The 22,009-nt window shown below is 56.3% G+C and overlaps 3 protein-coding genes across 3 annotated transcripts; all 3 read left to right on the forward strand.

Annotated features, from left to right (window-relative positions):
- Window positions 1-3,610: 3,610 nt before the first annotated feature.
- On the forward strand, window positions 3,611-5,200 carry LOC101874896 (hemoglobin subunit rho). Its single transcript, XM_034060041.1, has 3 exons — window positions 3,611-3,876; window positions 3,967-4,189; window positions 5,072-5,200. Exons 1-3 carry the CDS (start codon window positions 3,692-3,694, stop codon window positions 5,198-5,200), a joined length of 537 nt encoding a protein of 178 aa, XP_033915932.1. The 5' UTR covers window positions 3,611-3,691.
- A 4,809-nt stretch (window positions 5,201-10,009) lies between these two features.
- On the forward strand, window positions 10,010-11,400 carry LOC101868611 (hemoglobin subunit beta). Its single transcript, XM_034060042.1, has 3 exons — window positions 10,010-10,190; window positions 10,281-10,503; window positions 11,171-11,400. Exons 1-3 carry the CDS (start codon window positions 10,099-10,101, stop codon window positions 11,297-11,299), a joined length of 444 nt encoding a protein of 147 aa, XP_033915933.1. The 5' UTR covers window positions 10,010-10,098; the 3' UTR covers window positions 11,300-11,400.
- A 3,095-nt stretch (window positions 11,401-14,495) lies between these two features.
- Window positions 14,496-16,215, forward strand: LOC117438970 (hemoglobin subunit epsilon). Its single transcript, XM_034074414.1, has 3 exons — window positions 14,496-14,590; window positions 14,681-14,903; window positions 16,087-16,215. Exons 1-3 carry the CDS (start codon window positions 14,499-14,501, stop codon window positions 16,213-16,215), a joined length of 444 nt encoding a protein of 147 aa, XP_033930305.1. The 5' UTR covers window positions 14,496-14,498.
- Window positions 16,216-22,009: the final 5,794 nt, after the last annotated feature.

Consider the following 22,009-nt stretch of genomic DNA (forward strand, 5'->3'; position numbering starts at 1 on the left):
TGATAAAAAAGCTCAAGTTCTGGTGCTCGGGGCCCCTCAGAAGCTGTTTAATTCAATCTTTAGCTTTTCCTTGTATATCCTGGCCTTGATGCCTGACCCTGTCCTCTCCTTCCTTCCCCTCGCTGTGCTCTGACCCCCATAGCCTGTGTCACTGCACTGGCTCTAGGGCTCTGTGCTGGGGAATCCCTTTGCAGCGCTGTGGGCACAGGGGAGTATGACCAGGGTCAGGTCACATCTGCCATGACCCACGGTCCCCTCCGCGTTCCTGCACCCACCTCCAGGTGCTTTGGATTTTGTCCTGGCTGAGACCCAGGAGCTTTCCTGCAAACCCAGATCAATGAGGTGAAAGGCTCTGAAGTGAATTAACCCCTGGAGGCCTCTGCCTGTGGGGTCAGTGAGTCATTGCCTGGCAGCAAATCCAGCCGGAGCAGGGGATGCTCCATGTGCCCACAGGGTACAGAGGGTTGGACCTGGATCCGCCTCAGGGCACAGGGATCCAGTGAACCTGCAGCTTCCCCTCGGGTTGATGTTAGGGCACAGGAGGGATTTGCAATGTCTTTGTGCTGGAAGCTCAGGAGCTGTCTCCTTGCAGCACTAACACCCGGCTGCACACTCCAGTCTGCTCCACATGTCCACTGGTGCCCCTGGTTTGGGTTGTTCCCCTTTCCCCTTTCTCTCCTAAGGAAAAGTCTGCATCTTCAGGTGTTCCCTTGGTTCTTCAGGCTGGAGAGCACCAGTGGCAGCCAGGGGAAGCTGTGGGAGTTGGTGATGCAGAGCAGCCTGCCCAAAGTCATCACTGACCACATCCATCCCAGTGGTGTTAGAGCAGCCGCTCTCTGGTTCCTCGTGTCGGGCTTTGGGAAGGCTTTGCTCTGGTGCTGGGCATGAGCTGAAGCCCCTTTGTCCTCCCCAGCCCCGTTCCTGGAGCATCCCTTGGCAGGGTCAGTGCAGGAGCTGTGCCCAGGGGAAGCTTCAGGTTAAATCAAGGCACCCATGCTGGAGCGGGCACAGCAGAGGCTGTGGGCTGGGGCAGCCTGAAGCTCGTGTAGGAATGCACAGGGTGGCTCTAACAGCTTATTGCTGTTTTGGACTCTCCACATCCAGAGTCTCCTGTGTGACCCTAACCCAATTATCCAGCTGATTCACCTGCCATTAGTCCTGGTTTTATAGTGTCTGTCCTATGGACTTGAGAGAGCTTAAAGAATTGCAGTGGGTATAAACCAAGTCATTAACAAGGGATCGATACAGAGGAGCAGCACCAGATGAGCTTGGCTTGATGAAAACAGCCTCAGCCTCCTGTGTCCTCTGCCCTCCCCTTGGCCTCAGCTCCCTGTGACCATCATTACCCATCCTGTGGTCCTGCTCCCTGCAACTCCACACCTGAGTGGGATGAAGCGTGGGACCTGGGCCTGAGGATGCTCATTCTGAGCCATGTCTCTGCCTGGTTTCCTGCAGGAAACAGCATTCATTAACCACATTTCGGGTTGGTTTTAATGCTGCAGTTGGTATTTTGCTCCACGCCTCTGTTGGACGTTGTCCTGCTTGTCCCAGCCTCACGTCCAGCTCTCTGCCCCCCCTCCATGAACATTCCCATGCTGCTAATTTGAATGCAGAAGAAAAGCATCATTTATGTGTTTTCTTTTAGAGTTCAGCTTTGCAGAGCTGAAAACGAGACCCTGACTGCAGCTGAGGCAAACCCACCCCTAATAATAGACCTAGATGGAGCCTGGATTTCATTTTCAATGCAAGCAGCGGAATTCAGGCTGCAGGATGAGAAGGAATAGCTGGAAGGGCTATGGCAGGACACTGTCCCCTCAGCTGAGCATGCAGCTGCTTCAGTCAGTGCTGTGCTCCTGCCATGGGCAGGATGGGAATGTCAGCAATGGATTGAGCATTGCACGTGTTTGATTTCACCCCTTGAGCCCCACGTTACTGACACAGGCAGTGTCTGTGTGCTCAGAGGGGCTGAGGGTGGGTGATGGTGTCTGTCTCTGGAGGTGAGGGGCTGATGGGCGCTGCTGCCCTTATCTGCAGGGAGCAGCCTGGCTCAGGGCTCTTATCAGAGCAGCCACTGCCTGGGGAAGGGCTCTGGGCATTGCCTTGGGCTCAGTTCACCCCCACATGGATGATGCCAGCACCCTGGGGCATTGAGCTGGGACATGACCATAGACCTGAGCTGCCCCAACTGGGCCCAGCGATGGCATCGTGCCACTGCTTAGTGTGTCCCCAGTGGGATCAATGCACCAGTATGGGTCTGTAACTGGACAGGGCTGAGTGGAGCCTCCTAAAGTGCCTCCAGACAGACCCAGTGTCCATGCTCCTCTGAGGATGCCCTACAGCCCATGTGTCCTGGTGTTGTGTTCCTCAGCATGGGAGCACAGCCTCACCTGAAGCCTGAAAACCACCCCTGTAGGTCAATGGGAAACAAACTGAAGCCTTTGGGCAGACCTTGAACTGGTGGAATGGACGTTCCTGGTGTGGTTTGGGGTTTCTTCATGGGATCAGATGCTCCTGGAGGTCCCTTCCAAGCTTGCATTCTATGATGGGTTGTAACATGTCCTGCTGTCCTGGTGCAAGGAATTTAACTTGCAAGCAGGGAGAGGCCAGTGAAGCCTCTGCCTTGTGCACACTGTACACACTTCAGCAGAGCAGAGGGGCCTGGCCCCAGTCACAGCATCCCACAGGGATTACTCAACACTGGAGCATGAGGACGTGATCTCTGTTCCATTAACACCACCCATGGCTGCACACCCGTGGGTCTCCAGACAGGGCTCAGGCTGGACCAACAGGCTGATGTTTTCCAGGCTTCTGCCCGATGGAAGGAGCCTGCTTAGGGAACTGGATCCCCTGTGTCCAGAGCTGCAGCCCCAGCAGCGGAGCTCAGTGTCCCAGGAGTGTGCTCCAGTGCAGAAGGGTCCATGGAGGCTGCAGCTCAAACCCGGGCATCCCTCACATCAGAGAAACGTCCCTTGGGTTTAGAGAGACTGCAGATGCTGTGGAGACTCAAGGGTTGGGTGCTGCTGGTGTGAGGCTGCTGCAAAGTGCGTGTAACCTTGCACATAGGATCATGGAATGGTTTGGGTTGGAGGGACCTTAAAGCTCCTCCATCTTCAACCCCTGCCAGGGCAGGGACCCCTTCCACTGGAGCAGCTGCTCCAAGCCCCTGTGTCCAACCTGGCCTTGCGCACTGCCAGGGATGGGGCAGCCACAGCTTCTCTGGGCACCCTGTGCCAGCGCCTCAGCACCCTCCCAGGGAACAGCTTCTGCCTCAGAGCTCAGCTCAGTCTCCCTTCTCTTGGGCAGGTTCAAGCCATTCCCCTTGGCCTGGCCCTCCAGGCCCTTGTCCCAAGCCCCTCTCCAGCTTTCCTGCAGCCCCTTTAGGCACTGGAGCTGCTCTCAGGTCTCCCCTTCTCTTGTCCAGGCTGCCCCAGCCCAGCTCTCTCAGCCTGGCTCCATGGCAGAGCTGCTCCAGCCCTCACAGCAGCTCCTGGCCATGGGTCAGTGCCTATCGCAGGCCATGGGGTGACCTGGTCCTGCCTGTGGTCAGCAGGGCAGGGCAGGAGATAGGAGGGAGCCGTGTCCTGAGCCTGCTGATCAAGAGCCAGGGCTGTCCCTGCAGACCACACCTCACACGGACCTGACCCCATGGAGGGACTGACCCCCTGCAGGGACCCCCAGCTCACCCCAGCCAATGGCCCCATGGGGAGGAGCTGCTCCAGGGGATAAAAGCCTGTGTGGGGTCCGCAGCACAGCCACGGGTCCGTGTCCTCCTCCTGCCGCCACCATGGTGCACTGGACAGCCGAGGAGAAGCAGCTCATTGCCAGCCTCTGGGGCAAGGTCAACGTGGAGGAATGCGGAGCCGAGGCCCTGGCCAGGTAGGTCCAGCCCTGGGTCTGCACCGTGGGCGCAGGAGCTGTGATGCTTCCATTCGGGAGCATTAACGTGTCCTGCCTTGTGTCCTGCAGGCTGCTGATCGTCTACCCCTGGACACAGAGGTTCTTTGACAACTTTGGGAACCTGTCCAGCCCCACGGCCATCATCGGGAACCCCAAGGTCCGTGCCCATGGCAAGAAGGTGCTCACCTCCTTCGGGGAGGCCGTCAAGAACCTGGAGAACCTGAAGGCCACCTACTCCAAGCTGTCGGAGCTGCACTGTGAGAAGCTGCACGTGGACCCCGAGAACTTCAGGGTGAGCCGAGCTCAGGGCTGATCTTCATCCATCCCGAGAGCATCAGTGCCTGGAGGGTTTCCAGCAGGCATCAGTAGTGTGTGTTACCAAAGGGCCTGGCCTGGATGGGATCTGGGGGACAGGGTGGGCAAGTGATACAGGACAGACATGGGGTGATGCTCTGAAAGCCTGGAGGCTCCTGCAGACACTGCTTGAGAAGAGCAGAAGGATGCCATGAGGTTGAGTGGGATGAGGATGGGGAGCACAGAGGGAAGTCTCCTTGTGCTGAAGCATCCTCTCCCTGACTCCTTCTAGCCCAGGGATTTTAACCACTTATCCCCCTTTTTCCAAGGCCGGCAGACAGGGCAGGAGAGGGAAAAGCAAGTGTGGGATGGGCTGGAACCAATGGGAAGAGATGCAGACTGGTGTCAGAGACAGAAGTGACTTGTCTCAGTGTGGGGACAAGGTCAGCCCATGAGGGAAGGGAGCAGGAGGGGAGTGAAGCAAAAGAGATGAGGGTGCTGGGGGGAGATGTTACTGTGGGAGAGAAGGGGGTTCAGGCTGGTGGGATGGAGAGGGCTGGATGGGGCTGACAGCTTCTGGGTCAGTTTCTGCTCGAGCCTGGCTTCAGGATGTGGGAAGCAGATCCCACACTGCCCAAGCCCACATAGTTCTGGGGCTTCACAGCAGGAAGGAGACAGAAAGTGTCTGGGAATAACGTCTAGAGCTGGAGAAAAGGTGTGGGAAGAGGCAGAGGAGGCGGCTGCTGCTGTCTGTTGTCAGCATAGGACTGTCCCTACACTGACAATGGGTCACAGCCTCCAGGCCCCCCCAGCGATGGGGTCCTGGCAGGGGAAGGGGTGCTCAGCACCACACTGACCCATTTCCCTTCCTCCTCTCCAGCTCCTGGGAGACATCCTCATCATCGTGCTGGCCGCACACTTCACCAAGGACTTCACCCCTGCCTGCCAGGCCACTTGGCAGAAGCTGGTCGGTGTGGTTGCCCATGCTCTGGCCTACAAGTACCATTAAACCCCTGCAGGGCAATGAGGCTGTGACAGTCAATAAAACCCCACATTTTCTGCAATCCTTCCTGTGTTCCAGTGTCTTTCAGGCTTCCTGTGGGGCAGGAGGGAGGGAAAGGGGGAGATCGGCTGGAGCATCATGCACAGGATGATGCTGGGGTGCCCATCACATACAGAGCTCCCATGGGTCCTGGGGGATACTGGCCTCTGAAACAGTGATGGGTGCATCCCAGCCCATGCAGTGCCTCTGAACTCACCCAGGTGCAGAGGAGCAGCTGCAGGGCAAGCAAGGGCCCCTCTGGCCCTGAGCCTCCCAACCTGTGCTGTGTGCAAGGGGATAAATCCATGGAGGTTCACTGAAGCTGGAGCAGATGGGGCACAAATCCAGCCCTTCCTGTTCCTGTGCTGGTGTGTTCTGTGAGTGCTGAGCAAAAGCACTTCCTGCATCAGCAATGAGGATGCTCCTGCCATGACTTGTGTGCATCTTGATCAGAACAAGGTATCTGAAGTGTGTATGATCCAAGGGAGGGGTGAGGGCAGCCTGTAAACAGGGCTGAGCTGAGGTTGTTGCTTCACCCAGACTGGCTCAATGGGAGATTTTTTGCACTGCAATGGGAGGATTCTGCACATCACTTCCAGCAGTGCTTTATCAGGAGTAACTGAAAGAGCAGCAAGGGCAGACACATGGTGCTCGGGCTGAGGAAACCTTGTTCTGTGTGATTCAGGAATGGATCTGAGAGAGCTGGGCTGGGGCAGCCTGGACGAGAGAAGGCTCCTGAAGGGGAGACCTGAGAGCAGCTCCAGTGCCTAAAGGGGCTGCAGGAAAGCTGGAGAGGGGCTTGGGACAAGGGCCTGGAGGGACAGGCCAAGGGGAATGGCTTGAACCTGCCCAAGAGAGGGGAGACTGAGCTGAGCTCTGAGGCAGAAGCTGTTCCCTGGGAGGGTGCTGAGGCGCTGGCACAGGGTGCCCAGAGAAGCTGTGGCTGCCCCATCCCTGGCAGTGCTCAAGGCCAGGTTGGACACAGGGGCTTGGAGCAGCTGCTCCAGTGGAAGGGGTCCCTGCCCGTGGCAGGGGTTGGAGCTGGAGGAGCTCTAAGTCCCCTCAATCCAAACCAGGCTGTGGTTCCATGACTCACTCTATGCCATGAAGTGGTACCCAGGCAGCTCGAGCCCTGCTGCTCCAGACACAGGAGATTGCATGTTCTGGAGGAGAGTGGGGTCTGGCCTGGCTCCAGGCAGTGGGGGCTGGGCAGAGCTGCCACTGCTCCTGCTGATAAGGGCTCTGGTGAGGGACTGCTGCAATCAGTGACCAATAAACTCTGCTTGTCTCTTGCCTTTTACCATCGATGGGATTCCTGTGGGAAGGAATGTCCCCATCCATGGAAGTGGACATGGATCAGTGTGGGGCCATGAGCTGAAGAGTGACCATGGGCATCTTCCACTCACACCAATGGGCTCAGCCTGCTGGCAGGATGCTCCAGGGAGGACAGTGACACCCATCCAGGCAGACAGCTTTCCTTCTGGGGTAAGGATGCTGCCAAGTGTTGCTGTGGGTGCACCAGGGGAAGGATCTGCCTTTGCCTGTGAATGGAGACAGCAACAGACACTGCCGCCAGCTGTCCCGTTGGGATGAACATTTCCCCTCCCTCCCTGTGCCACCAAACAGCCCCCTCAGCAGACAGGGCTGTGCTGGCAGCTCACAGCATCCTTACACTGGTGGCCTGGTCCCTGCTCCCAGCACATCGAGCACTGCTTAGAATGTGCTAAAATGAACTTTCCTCCTCTAAAACGGGTGAGATGGATCCTGGAGAAGCTGCAGCTGGAGCACAGGGATGTCTGGGATGTCTGCACCCTATGGGCTATAGGGGCTGTCTGGGCTATTGGGGCTCGCAGACCTTTGCTTTTGGCAAGTGCCTCTGCTGTGCCCAGCACACGGGGCTGTGCATCCTCCTGGTGTCCTGGCTGGGAACACACTGACATCCCTGAGGCACCTCTGGGGCCTCATCCGGCTGTGAGCTGGTGCCTCTGACAGCCTAGGGACCATTGCCTGTGTGCTGAACAGCCTCAGTGTCTGTGTGGTGACTGATGTGACAAGTGAAGAGCCCCGGGAAGTCTTTCATAGGGAATTTAATCCCATTCTCCCTTTTCTCCCAGCTGATGGCTGCCCTCTGGCACTAAGGTAATTGCTGGAGATGATGTGAAAAGCACTTCGGAGGAATCACTTGCCTGGATGGGAGGATGTTCTGTCTGTGGCATGGGGAGCTCTGGAGATGCTGCTGCCACAGCAGTGAGTGAGGAGCCCCATAGGCTGGTGGGGACAGGGCTGGAAGAGGAGGGAGAGAGGAGGTGAAGCTCAGCAAGCCCCAGGAGCTGCTCACCTCTGGATGCTTCTCTTGGTTAGCACCTCACGAATGGGATGAGCATTGGAAACTGCACTCATGGGATGGTGCTGGGGCAGTGCAGGGTGGATGGCACCTCCTCTGCTAACACAGCATGGAAACTGTGTCCATAGAGCAGGTACTGGCACTGCAGCCTCCTCATTTCTCAGGTCTGTGTTAACTGAGGAAGCACAAGCATGGACCGACAGGACTGGAGCTGCAGTGACAGAATCAGCTTCAGGCCAGGTCCCCCTTACAGAGGGAGGCAGAGCTCACCCGAGGCTTTGCCACAGCCTCCTTGCATGACTTAAAGCGCATCTGTTAGTGCCTTCAGTGCACAATTACACTGGTAAGAATGCTTTGATTCTTTGACAGCCTCTCCTGTTAGTGAGAAACACCTTGGACTGAGCTGCCCTGTCAGACAGGAGGTGGAAAAAAGGCACAATTTGAAGCTATAGTAACTGCAGGGATGGTATTGATCTGCTGGAAGAACTCAGTGTTATCTGGAGCAGGCAGATAAGAGACAGCATTGTGCTCCTCAGATTTGTAATGACAGCTGCCAAGGAGGCAAGGGAGCAGGCTCCATCCTGCATGAGGGGAGAGATCAGCCCTGCAAGGCTGAGTCCTTCAATGTGAACAAGCACTGTGGTCACGGCAGCTCAACCAGGATGAAGCTTGTTTCTCTTGGGGTAGGAGAACTCTTGCAGCACAAGCAGCATCCGCTCTCAGGAGCGTGTCAGTGCTGGAGGCTGATAGAGCAGAACCACTCACCCTGTGCCATGCAGACAAGGGTTACTGCGTGTTCCTGCCAGGAGCCTAAGAGTACAACCATGGTTCCTACTTGGCTGGGACATTCATTTGGTGCAGAGCCCATGTGTGACTGAGTCAGGCTCACAACTATGCCCAGTTGTGTCACCCAGTTATTAGACTGGGGGACAGTCAATCAGCTCAACACAGTAACGGGGCAGCCAAGCTCCAAAATACAATGAACTCCTGGGAAACAGGAGAGCTCAGGCTCAGAACAGCAGGGACACTGATTGTGGAGTCATGGAATGGGTTGGAGAACCATCCCTGGCAGTGCTCAAGGCCAGGTTGGACACAGGGGCTTGGAGCAGCTGCTCCAGTGGAAGGGGTCCCTGCCCGGGGCAGGGGTTGGGAATGGAGGAGATTTAAGCTCCCTTCCAACCCAAACCAGTCTGGGATTCTGTGATTCTATGACTATTAAATGTAAGAGTCACCACTATGTGTTATGGTAAAAAACACACCAAGAACATTAATTTCATGTCCAGGAGGGACAGAGCATCAGCTCAGTGCCCACAGAGAGCTCTGAGCAAAGGGGTGTCCCTGAGCAGCCTCTGTGCCATGCAGAGCCCCACAGCCCTCCCCAGGCTCTGCCCCTCTGGGGCTGCAGCATCCCCAAGGCACCGAGAGCAGCTCAGGAAGTGTTTGAGGTTTCTGGGCGGTGAATCCCTCTCAGCCTTATCAGGGAGGAGGCAGAGGCTCCAGAGCGGCTCTATGGTAAACACAGCACTGTTGGGTGTGAGGGCTGGGAACTGGGGCACCCCCGGCTTGAACCGGGGTCATGAATCATGGGAACATGGATGGGTTGGGATGAAGGGACCTTAAATCCCATCCAGCTCCAACCTGTGTCACGGGCAGGGACCCCTTCCACTGGAGCAGCTGCTCCAAGCCCCTGTGTCCAACCTGGCCTTGAGCACTGCCAGGGATGGGGCAGCCACAGCTGCTCTGGGCACCCTGTGCCAGCGCCTCAGCACCCTCACAGGGAAGAATCAAGTTATCAAAGTGTTCAATAGCTGATAGGAAAGAACAAGGAGAACCCAGAGCCTGACACGTCCTGAAGGAGGACATGGAGCAGCCCCTCACACACTGGTGTGTTCAGAGGGAGAACCCAACAGCCCCAAGCCCCAGTCCTTGGCTTCGCCCATGGAGCCATTGTGGTCTGCACCATCAGGAGGCACCAGCTTCACCATGATGGGGCTTTGGGTGGAGAAGACTCCCAGAATGAGCCAGGGTGGAAAAGCCCTTCAGGATCACCCAGTGCAAGCACTGCCCCATGGTCACCACTAACCCATGGCACTGAGGCCTGGTCTCCATGGTGTGAACCCTTGCAGGGCCGGTGCCTGCAGCCCTGCCCTGGGCAGCCTGTTCCAATGCCTGAGCACCCTATGGGGCAGGAATGGTCGTCAGCTCCATGTCCCGATGCCTGAGCACCCTCTCCTGTCCCTTCACTGGGAGCTGGGAATCAGAGGCCGGGCAGGGCAGGCCCGTGTGGGTCTGGGCACCGTGCCCTGGGGCCCCACCCTGACACCACGTCCCCTCCCTCGGGTGCCAGGGCTGTGGGGCCCCCCCGGGCGCAGCACTGGGGGTGTGGGGCAGGAGGAGGAGCCTGGCACACACTATAAAAGCCAGGCCGGGCAGCGCCGGTCCCAGCGTGCGACCCCTCGGGAGCAAGAGCCCAGACCTCGTCCATCCCGCGGCAGCCACACGCTACCCTCAGCCCAGCACCATGGTGCACTGGACAGGCGAAGAGAAGCAGCTCATCACCGGCCTCTGGGGCAAGGTCAATGTGGCCGAATGCGGAGCCGAGGCCCTGGCCAGGTAGGTCCAGCCCTGGGTCTGCACCGTGGGCGCTGGAGCTGCGGAGCTTCCATTCGGGAGCATTAACGTGTCCTGCCTTGTGTCCTGCAGGCTGCTGATCGTCTACCCCTGGACACAGAGGTTCTTCTCCTCCTTCGGGAACCTGTCCAACGCCGCCGCTGTCCTCGGCAACCCCAAGGTCCGTGCCCACGGCCAGAAGGTGCTGACCTCCTTCGGGGAGGCCGTCAAGAACCTGGACAACATCAAGGCCACCTTTGCCCAGCTGTCCGAGCTGCACTGCGACAAGCTGCACGTGGACCCCGAGAACTTCAGGGTGAGCCTGGCTCCCTCCATGGCTCCTGTCCCACCACCATGGCAGGGATGGACCCAGCGTGTGCCAGTGCAGGAACAGGGGCTGGTGGCTGGGGAAGGGGGAGCTGCAGGGGAGGGACCAACCTGCAGCTTGGGGCGAAGGCATCAACGGGGCTGGGAGGTGCTGGGTAATGGAGAGGCCGTTGGAGGGTGCAAGGGGGATGAAGATGGGAAGGGGACACGGACGTGGTTTCAGTGCGGAAAAGGAGGGGGAGTAAAGTGAAAGCAGTTGTTGAGGTTGTGGCCAAGGGAAAGCAAAGGAGCAAGAGTGAAGCTTGGCACGGAGGAGAAGGAGACGTGAGTGAGGAGCGAGAGGTGGGGGTTAGATACCGAAAGCAAAAGGGGAACGGGAGCTGTGAGTTCTGCTCTGGAAAACTCCCAACAGAGCCAGAGGGGAGGGATGATGGTTTAATCCACTAAAGTCCTGGAGCAGTTTTGCTCACCCTCCCCACAGCAGCAGCAGGACCCAGATCTTCAGAGTGAGAGCAGGGAACAAACCTAATGTCCATCTTGAGGACCTCAGGGGCACTTTCAACCCTATGAGATGCCCAGAGGCTTCCCTGGCTCTGATGTGTTTGCCATGGGGATGTGTGGGGTGCTGCTAACCCAGGGTGCTCTTGTTCCCCCAGCTCCTGGGTGACATCCTCATCATCGTCCTGGCCGCCCACTTTGGGAAGGACTTCAGCCCCGACTGCCAGGCTGCCTGGCAGAAGCTGGTCCGCGCCGTGGCCCACGCTCTGGCCCGCAAGTACCACTGAAGAGCAGCACCGGAGCCCTGGCAGCAGCCTCAGCACTGCTGACTCCATGCTGCGGAGCCAACAGCTTCTAACAGCCAAATAAAGCTCATCTGTGAAGCCTCCGCTGAGTCCCAGTGTCCTTGGGAGCCTCGAGGGCTGGGGGGGACATGGGGGTCTGGGTGCTACTTGAGCAGGGAGGGTGTTTGGCTCCCTCCCTTTGCTCTGTGGGGGGGTTTGGGGCTGTGTGGCATCTGCCTTTGGAAATGACACTTAGAGAGCATTGGGGAGGTGCAGCCTTGCTGTCCCTGCGGTCAGGCACTGGGCAGGTTGCCTTGAAGCCCTGTTCTGGTGTGAAACCTGCGTGTTTATTGTAGGCAAATTGGAGGATTCCTGGTTTTTAGGGAGTAAATAAAGACTTTAATGAAGTGCTTTAACCTGCTCCTGGCCCAAAGCCTGCACCAAAGGAGCTGACTCATGGTGGCCAAGGAGCTGACTCATGGTGGCCAAGCAGCCGCTGGGTGGGACCGGCTGGAGATAAGCATTTTGCTATCAAGACAGGGCCAGACTTTGTTTATTCACCTTCTCCCCATGGCCCCTGCTGCAGCTGTGGGTCCAGCCCTGCCATTGCCCCTGGAGGTGGGTACCAGCCGATGCTCTGTGCACTGTGCTGTGGGTGCCCAGTGCCTGCAGAGCAGGTTTCTCCAGGGCAGAGCTTGTTCTTGGCATGGGCAGCACTGTCTGAACCAAGTGTGCTGCTCAAAGGATGTGCTGGATTCCTAAAGGGAACAAAGGTGGCACAGCTCCATGTGCCGGTGTCTCCAACACCCTCTGCACCGTGTCCCACTGCTGCTTCATCCACACCCATGGGCATCCCACCCGCTGCCTCTGACCCACTGCAGGGCATTAAAGGTGACCATAAATGCCCCTTCTCTTGCTCAAAGGAACAGGATCATAGAACAGTTGGGATTGGAAGGGACCTGCGGAGGTCATCCGGTCTAATAAAATGAGCTGATTCTGTGATTTAGCTCCTGGTGTCAAGGCAGACACCGGGAAGGGGAGAAGATGTTTGTAGTTGATCCCAGAGTGTTTCCTCCCTGCAGGGGTCTGGGCAGGAGCAAGGGGCAGGTGTCCAGACTCAGAAAATGCAGGTTCCTAGTGAATTTTCTTGGGTTTTCTGGTAGGTTTTTGCAGATTTCATAGGAAATGACTGTTGACAGACCTCAGACTGAATTACCTGAACAAGCAGCTCTCCTCCTGCAAGCAAAGTGTATGGGCTAGAAGTGAGCTGAGCAGGCCCCTCAGGTGAGACCCCACAGGTCAGTGCAGGAGGGCTGTGCTCTCCCCGCTGTCCATATTCCCACCAGGATACCCATTGGAGCAGGGATGAGGGGTTCCATCCCCAGCACCAGCATGGCAGGATGGACAGAGTGCCACTGGTGCTGCCCATGGCATCATTCCTGTCCCCATCCCCAGTGAGGGGCTGACACCCCAGTCCCTGTGCCCAGCAAACGGGTCCTGTGAGATGTGCTCTCCCTGTGCTGCTTTTCCTGCACCCATTTGGTCTCTGAGACATCTTCCCTTCATGCTCTCTCCCCAGCAAGGTGCTCGATGTGATTTGTCATCGTGCTCCAGCTCAGCAGCCCGCAGGCACTGCATTTCCTGCAGGAAAGGCAGCTCTGATAGAGACCATTCATCCCTATTCCATGGGAAAAGGTCCCCAGCTCCAGGGCAAAGGAGATATTGTCTCTTTCAGTTCTTCTTTTGACTGATATTCCTTCTTGTTCCTGTGTTTTCAGTAGGAGGCCAAGAAGACACTTAGCAGGAGGTGGCCCATGGAGGAAAGCAACCCTGGTGTCTGGAGAGGAGCTTGGTCAGCCCTTCAGCTCTGCTGTGGCCACCCGAACACCCCATCCAAGCCAAGATCCAGCACCTCTTACTTAGCCCAACCCAAATCCCATGGAGAACAACAGGAATACAGTGGATTGCCCCAGGTGCTTTGGGATCAGGATCCAACCCCTCTGCTTCCAGCAAGGAGTGTGTTTCTTGGGGTTTCTTATGAAGAAAATCCGATGTTAAAGCTCCTCCAGTTCCAGCCTCTTGCCATGGGCAGGGACCCCTTCCACTGGAGCAGGCTGGAAAGGCTGATCCTGGTTGATAGTTGCTCCATGCCCAGCAGCACAGCACCTGGATGGTCCTATCACATCTGAAGGGAGAACATTTGGGTGAGCTTCTGCCAGCTCCGGAAGGGACAGTAAACCAAAGCAGGTCCAGTTATGGGGGACACACACATTATTGCAGAGTTAGGGCAGATTTCAGCGGTGAAGCCTGAGCATCCTCTGAACAACACCAGCAGTGCCCCCAGGTCCCAGTGAATGAAGGAGACTGGAGCTCTGCTGCAGTGCTGGGACCTGCAGGGTTTGCTCTGCCAGGGGCAGGAGCATCCATCACATCCAGAGAAGGGCAATGGAGCTGGAGCAGGGCCTGGAGCCCAAGGGTGATGGGGAAGGGCTGAGGGAGCTGGGGGGTTCAGATGGAGAAGAGAAGGCTCAGGGGGGACCTGATGGCTCCCTCCAAGTGCCTGCAGGAGGATGGAGCCAGGAGGGGCTGGGCTCTGCTCCCAAGGAACAAGGGATGGGACAAGAGGAACCAGCCTCAAGCTGCACCAGGGCAGGTTTAGATGGAGCTGAGGAACAATTCCTGCCCCACAGGGTGCTCAGGCATTGGAACAGGCTGCCCAGGGCAGGGCTGCAGGCACCGGCCCTGCAAGGGCTCACAGCCCTCAGTGCCATGGGGCAGGGGTGGCCTTGGCAGGGCTGGGACCAGTTGGACTGGATGCTCCTGAAGCTCCTTCCCAACCCAGTTCATTGATCCTATGGTTTTGCTGGGAGAGGCTGAGGCAAATCCAGCCTTTGGGAGAGCCACAGCTCCAGGCTCACACGCACTGAGCCCCACGTTAGAACTGCCCTGCAGTGGCTCCTGCAGCCCTTTCCCTGCGAGGGGCCCACACTGGTCGGGGATGCTGCACAGAAGGGCAGGGATAAAGCTCTTGCGATCAGGATAACCAGAGGCCCCTTCACACACCACACCCTGAGCATCCCCTGCAGGGACCCCCAGCACCCCCCAGCCAATGGCCCCATGGGGAGGAGCTGCTCCAGGGGATAAAAGCCTGCGTGGGGTCCGCAGCACAGCCACGGGTCCGTGTCCTCCTCCTGCCGCCACCATGGTGCACTGGACAGCCGAGGAGAAGCAGCTCATTGCCAGCCTCTGGGGCAAGGTCAACGTGGAGGAATGCGGAGCCGAGGCCCTGGCCAGGTAGGTCCAGCCCTGGGTCTGCACCGTGGGCGCAGGAGCTGTGATGCTTCCATTCGGGAGCATTAACGTGTCCTGCCTTGTGTCCTGCAGGCTGCTCATCGTCTACCCCTGGACACAGAGGTTCTTCTCCTCCTTCGGGAACCTGTCCAGCCCCACAGCCATCATCGGGAACCCCAAGGTCCGTGCCCATGGCAAGAAGGTTCTCACCTCCTTCGGGGAGGCCGTCAAGAACCTGGACAACATCAAGGCCACCTACTCCAAGCTGTCGGAGCTGCACTGTGAGAAGCTGCACGTGGACCCCGAGAACTTCAGGGTGAGCAGCGTTTGCAGCCCCAGCCCCTTCTGATGGCGTGTGGGGAGAGGCAGGTTTTGCTATGGGGCAGGGGGGTTACCCCACAGCACTGTCAGAGGGTGCTCTCTTTGGCTGGCAGCTCCCATGTGAGGTGACAGCTTCTTTGGGGCTGGTTTTAACAGTTCCGGGGACTTGCAGACCCCAAAGCCCCATTTTTAGCCCCAGCACAGCAATGGGGAGGAGGAGGTCCTGGGAGACCTGAAGGAGATCTGGTTGGGGATGAAGACACAGAGGGGAAGGTGCAGCTTGGCTGGAGGGGGCAGAGGGAAGCACAGCACAGCACTAGAGATCGTGGGTCCTGCAGTGAGAGGAGCAGCTTGAGATCCATGGAGCAGGTTCCTGCCTCATCCAGTGTGCACTGACCCCCCCCCGTGTAAAACCAGATCGTTTTGTTCATTTACATCTAAAGAGAAAGAGAAAAAACCATCATTTTGCAGGGTTCGTCCCCAGGCCAAAGTGCTTTAAAATCCCCAGAATGGGGGGAATAACTTTAAAGTTTCCTTTTTGTTTTTCTTTTCCCTTCTGAAAGAATGAAGCAAATAGGAGTTTATAATTATGGAATCATAAGAAACTTTCCCAAAATCCCAGAGTTTTCTATGGAAAAGCTGAGGTGTTTGTGGTAACAGTCCCAGGGAACACGGAGTGACTCATACCCAGCCCTGCAGCCTCAGAGCCAGACCTAACAATCAGCCCTGCAGCCCCATACCCAGCCCTGCAGCCCCATAACCAGCCCTGCAGCCCCATAACCACCCCCCATATCCATCCCTGCAGCCCCAGGGCCACTCTGATGATGCTGAGGAGGAAGGAGAGGAATGTGCAGCATGTGAGGGTCCTTTCCAGAGGGGAATTTGGCCTCGGGAGAGAAGTCAGGAGGGAGGAAGCTCAGCCTGTGGTTTGCATGGAGCTGTGTGGGGAGCAGAAGGACTGGGGGGGAGTCCTCTGCAGCAGGACGAGCAAGGAGGCAGAGCTTGCAGACAGGAAGGAGCCCTTTAGAGCTAAGGACACAGGAGCACAGGGTGAGGCTGTGGAGCTGTGTGCAGCAGGAGCCTTCTCCAAGGGTTGTGGGTCCAACAGGGCACCCCCAGCTGCGGTCCCTGTGCCGTGGCCTGCAGTGTGAACCCTTCTGTGTCCTCCTTTCCTGCAGCTCCTCGGGGACATCCTCATCATCGTCCTGGCCTCCCACTTCGCCAAGGACTTCACCCCTGCCTGCCAGTTCGCCTGGCAGAAGCTGGTGGGAGTCGTGGCTCACGCTCTGGCGCGCAAGTACCACTGAGCATCCTCCGGGGATGCAGGAGCTCCGGCTCCACCACCAGCACTGCTGAGCGCAGGGGATGCTCCCTGGGTGCTGACCACAAATAAAGTCCTTCTCCAGCAGCACTCCTGCAGTGTCCCTGTGTCTGTGCTGGGATGGGGCATGGGGAGGTTGTGCTCTCAGTGCAGCACCATCCTCTGTGAGTGCTCATTGACTCTGAGGCTGCTGCAGGTGCAGTTTCCTTGGCCCTGAGTGCTCCCTCATGTGCGCTCCCTGCCAGTGCATGACAGGGAAGGGAAACCCCATGCAAAGGGGTCTGTGTGAGGGAGGGTTCAGGAGGGGGCATGGGAATAATAAGGGATTGCAAAGGATCCACTGCTTCCCAAGGGGGTTATCGTGCACCCATCAGGCCCGGATCCCATGCACCCACAGTGCCAGTGACCCCCCTGGCAGACTGTAATAGAATCAGAACCACAGAATGGTTTGGGTTGGAAAGGACCTTAAGATCATCCAGTTCCAACCCCTGCCATGGGCAGGGACACCTCACACTAAACCATGGTACCCAAGGCTCTGTCCAACCTGTCCTTGAACACTGCCAGGGATGGAGCATTCAGTTCCCAGTGTCAGCCAGTGAATAAAACCCACCATGGTAACTGGTAGCTGCGTTTTGCCCTGCCTGGCCCTCCTCCTCCCATCTGAGGAGCCTTCATGATGCACAGAGCACGGCTGTGGGTCAGGCTTTGCTGTTCATTCACTGGGACAATGGTGACAAATTCCTCTTTTTTAGGTATTTTATTATGCAGCACATTAATAAAACTGCCATGAAGATGGTCAGGACTGTGTTTATCTTAAATCCTGTTGTAAACCAAGAATGGAGACTCTGCACAAGGGGCCGACAACCAGAGCTGTTCACAGCATCTGGGACAGCAGAGTCCTGATAGAAGCTTCTGGAGTTCTCACAGAGAACATGGCTATTTTGGGTTAGAATCCTTCAAAACGTGCCCTCACCTCACCTGTGCTCAGCAAACCCATCCCATGAGCCAGACCCATGGAGAACAAGCAGCTCCTGTCAGTGCAGCGCAGGCAGCGTGTGCTGACCCTGCCTTGGGCAGGGAATCAGAGCCGGGCTCCTGCAGTGCCCTTCCCACCACGTTATCCCATGGTTCTGCCCTCGGAGCCTGCAGAGGTTTGCTGGCTTTTCTCACCTATGGCTTGTTTGTGAAGGGAAAGGCACCATCTGAAGGTGCCTCTGTGACTGCTTCATTTGGATGCTGTAAAAGGGTTGGAGTGTGGGGGGGAGGATGCGGATTTTCCCATCAGTGTGGAAGGTTGTGGTTCCCCACATCTGTGCAGGGTTCCAAGTTCTGGGATGAAGAAGGCTCAGACTGTGCAACCTGCAGGCCCTTGTCCCTGGAGGCAATGCTGGAAGGTGTCACACAGACCACAACAGAGGACAACGAAATGGAGAGGAGATCTGAACCCATAGTGAGGGAAACAAGGTCCAGGACACAGATGCTGTTGTTCACCATCTCTGGAGGGCAGGCAGGTCACCATGGGATGGAGGCAAAGGTGTTCCCTGGTCACCAGGCAGCCAGAGGACATGGAGAACCCGGGTATGGTCAGGACTGTGCTCCTCTGTGGGTGCCTCAGCCCTGTGTTGGCTGCCCTCGTGCCCATTGACATGGTCAGAGCCCCAGGGGGGCAGGAGGCCATCAGCTGGACAAGGGGCATGGCAAAAAGCACTGCTGAGTGCAGGGAGGTGAGAAAGGAGGTGAGGAAGAGCAGGAACACATGGGGGTAGGGGCTCATCACCATGGGCAAGGACCACAGCACCCCTGGAGTGATGGAGACACAGTCAGGGTCAGTGAGGGCCAGCATGGAGAGGACATTGTGCAGGGCTGGCAGAGGCTTTGGTTGCTTTGCTGCCCCACAGGATAGCACAGTATCCATGAACAGAGCAGACCGAGGTGGAAATCTGGGGTAAGATGATGTCCTTCACACCCAGGCAATGTGGTTACCGAAGGTCTGTGACCATGAGGCTGGTCCAGGGCTTTTGGTGGCCTCTCACTGCTTAGGAATTGCAGTCTGCACAGCCCAGGTCTAGTTTAGAAGTGACAGAAACCTCCTGAATGCCCACGAATGTCAGCCCTGGAATGATGGGAAGCTCAGCCAGCAGGTTGATGGGTTGTTCTGTCACAGCAGCTTCTGAGAGCCAAGGCAGTGCTGCAGAGCTTTGATGGATGAGCACATCGTGTTGCTTTGGGAGGCAAGGAAGGGAATTTCCATAACAACAGCACAGACTAATTACTGAGCAGATTCCTTGAGAGGAGGATTTGTTCTTGTGAATATTGGTGCTGAAAAGCATTAGGAAATGGTGTTTCTCCTCAGCCATCAGATGCCACCCTAACCCTAACCCTAACCCTAACCCTAACCCTAACCCCCACCTCTCCTCCTGCAGACCCATCATGAGAACGGAGCCCCCAGGTCTGCAGACGGTGGGATGGGAAATGAAACTTCTCATTTCCCTCATAATAATCATTGTTTGCAGGTTTTATAGGTGTTAATAGCGAGAATGAGGCAGTGGCTGTGCTGGGACAGTGAGAGCTGCGGTGGTGCCTTCTGTGCTTAGGAAACAGTTGTGGGGTTTCTCTTGTTAAATGCTGCAGCACATTGAGATGGAAACCTCAAACCTCCTGCTTAAACCTGTAACGAGTGAACCAAACCCCAGAGCCTTTAAAGGGATTCTTGTTTGATGCTTCCTGTCAGTGGAAGGAGCAGGATAACCAAAGGACTATCGGGAATAACTATTTTTATCCATCCTCATCCCACACTTGCCAAAATAACAGGAGCAGGGGAAAAAGGCAGTTCATTTCTTAGAATTAGACAAAAATACTCTTTGAGTGACTCTGCTGCCTCTGCTGGAGTTATATATGGTGTAAGGAAGGATTCGATGCCTCTAGAGGGAATTCTCTGTCAGGAGTGTCAGAAGACGGGGCTGGGATGTGATGAGAACACAGCTCAGCCATCCGCGCCATCTGCTTGTGGTGCTTTCCCAAGGGGAAGGAGGATGGATGCTCATGTACTTGTTGGGGGTCTGCAGAACACACTGCACTGCTCTTGAGAAGTAAATCAAGATGTTGTTTCCCCAGGCAGCAGCAGCAGCACCGAACGGCTCCATGCCCCTGCAGCAACCATTGCCTTTACACAGCACGTTCTGTTACAGACGTGCTTGGACAGACAATGTCTGTGCCTCTCAGACCAGAGACAAACCCAAAACAGCAGCAGAGGAGCTACTGTGAGGAAAAAGAGCCCCAGGCCCTATTCACTCCAGCCCATCACCTCAGCACCCAGGCAGCTGTGGCCAGCACGGCCCTTGCTGCCTGTTGCTCCATCTACCCACATACATCTTCATCACCCATCGCTGTTTCTTCCCCCCCAACCCATCTCCTCTCAGTGTTGTCCACAGCCCGGGTGTCTCCTGCTGGAACACAGGGACACTGCAGGGATGCAGCTGCTGGTGTCTGGAGGAGGGAATGGACATTTGTGTGGGGACCAACACCCAAACAGCAGTGGGTGCTCTTCAGATCCTGTTTCAGGCAAGATCTAAAGCCTCAAAGTGAAGCTTTAAGAACTGTGTTTTCCCAGGATCATTCACTAAACACAGATGTGCCAATGGGATGTTTTGCTCCTGCCTCTGAAGTGGCTGGTGCTGAGCACACTCAGAGATGGGAAACTGACTCCTCTGGTCCTTACTCACAGAGAGCCTGACAGATGGTTCTGTAAAGCATGACTGAGCAAGGATGATGCTCTGTCTACAGGCTCTGTGTTCATCCTTCTGGGTAGAAGCTAAGCATCCATCAGGGCTGGAGCCTCCCCCATGGCACAGACCCAGCCTGGCTGTGCAAACCCATCCTCCCCCTGTGTGCAGACACGTTGCCTGTGTGCCTCAACAGGGAGGGAGAAGCAGAAGAGGAATATTCCTTCCTTGTGCCCACTGTGGAGCAATCAAAGTGCTTCACAGAGGAGGTCTGATGGGCAGGATGCCCATCCTTGGGGCAGTCCTGTGGCTTGAGTTTCTCAGTTTAATGGCTACTCACCCAGGCCAATGATGCACAGAGTGAATAAGAGATGTCCGTGGGACATCCAGAGCACATTTACAAATGATGAGGATGAGGAGCACATTCACATCTGTACACCCAGGCTCAAATGCTTGAACCTATTTGCATGTTGAAGATGATTGCAGCACCCTAGAAAGCTGCTGATTTAACTCACCCAGCTCATGATTCAGCTGGCAAAGGGAGAGCAGAGGCACAGATGTCTGGAGCTTTGTGTGGGAAGTGGGGCAGCTGGAAATAGCCTGATTCCATTCTTCATGGCGTGCTAATGCGTTTAGCCACATGCCTCCATTGAACAGTGAAAGCCACGTCCCCCATTGAACAATACCACGTTCCCCCATTGAACAATGCCACGTTCCCCCATTGAACAATGCCACGTTCCCCCATTGAACAATGCCACGTTCCCCCATTGAACAATGCCACGTTCCCCCATTGAACAATGCCACGTTCCCCCATTGAACAATGCCACGTTCCCCCATTGAACAATGCCACGTTCCCCCATTGAACAATGCCACGTTCCCCATTGAACATGCCATGTTCCCCATTGAACAATGCCACGTTCCCCATTGAACAATGCCACGTTCCCCCATTGAACAATGCCACGTTCCCCCATTGAACAATGCCACGTTCCCCCATTGAACAATGCCACGTTCCCCCATTGAACAATGCCACGTTCCCCCATTGAACAATGCCACGTTCCCCATTGAACAATGCCACGTTCCCCCATTGAACAATGCCACGTTCCCCCATTGAACAATGCCACGTTCCCCCATTGAACAATGCCACGTTCCCCCATTGAACATGCCACATTCCCCCATTGAACAATGCCACGTTCCCCCATTGAACAATACCACGTTCCCCATTGAACAATGCCACATTCCCCCATTGAACAATGCCACGTTCCCCATTGAACAATGCTACGTTCCTGTTTGCACAGCAGATGGGAAGTGAATTCCCCGAGTGCTGGAGAAGTTTAACTTCTTCCCCATCAGCCACCACAGCCCCCAGAAGAGCAGCAGAAAACCCTGGCAAATAAATAGCACATGAGGAAGAGCAGTTTACTCCTTACCCCACAAGGCACCATTCCTGTGCTCAAAGCTCCAGCCCTCTAAGCACTGCTTTTCCATCATGATCCATGATTCACACAGCCTTTGTTTCCCTGAGGTGTCTGTGGGCTGCGCATTGGAATCCTTTGGTTGACAGTTGTGTAGAAGAAATGAGAGCTGGATTTGTGCACACATTGCTGCCTTTACCCACAGCTGAGAGCTGTAACAGCAACACCCTGCTATGGATGGGAGCTGCTGTAGCAGTGACACACATACCTGTCACTTTGAGCAGCTCCGTGTGCTGTAACAACAGCAACAACAACTGGAACAGTAAATGGTCTCCTAAGGGGGATGACAATGCTCTGAGTTGTCAGTGCTTTGTCAAACGTGGACTTGCAGCAGTGACCATGTCCCCGTGGGGTCCAGGTGGGTGACAGAGACACTGCAGTAACTGCTGCTGCTCCTGTAGCTCCATGTCGAGGCAGTGCTGGGAGCTGCACAGGCACAGAACAGGGAGAAGGCTGCAGCCCCTTCCACTGAAGGGCAGGTGATGGGGTAGCACAGGGTGAAGGCACAGGACAAGCAGGATCTGCCAGGAGATGAGCCACAGTCCAAGCCGTGGGCACAGGGAAGGGCTGTGCAGAGCTCCAGGGG

The sequence above is a fragment of the Melopsittacus undulatus genome, chromosome 2 (genome assembly GCF_012275295.1).
Source record: "Melopsittacus undulatus isolate bMelUnd1 chromosome 2, bMelUnd1.mat.Z, whole genome shotgun sequence".
In the NCBI taxonomy this organism is placed as follows: domain Eukaryota; kingdom Metazoa; phylum Chordata; class Aves; order Psittaciformes; family Psittaculidae; genus Melopsittacus; species Melopsittacus undulatus.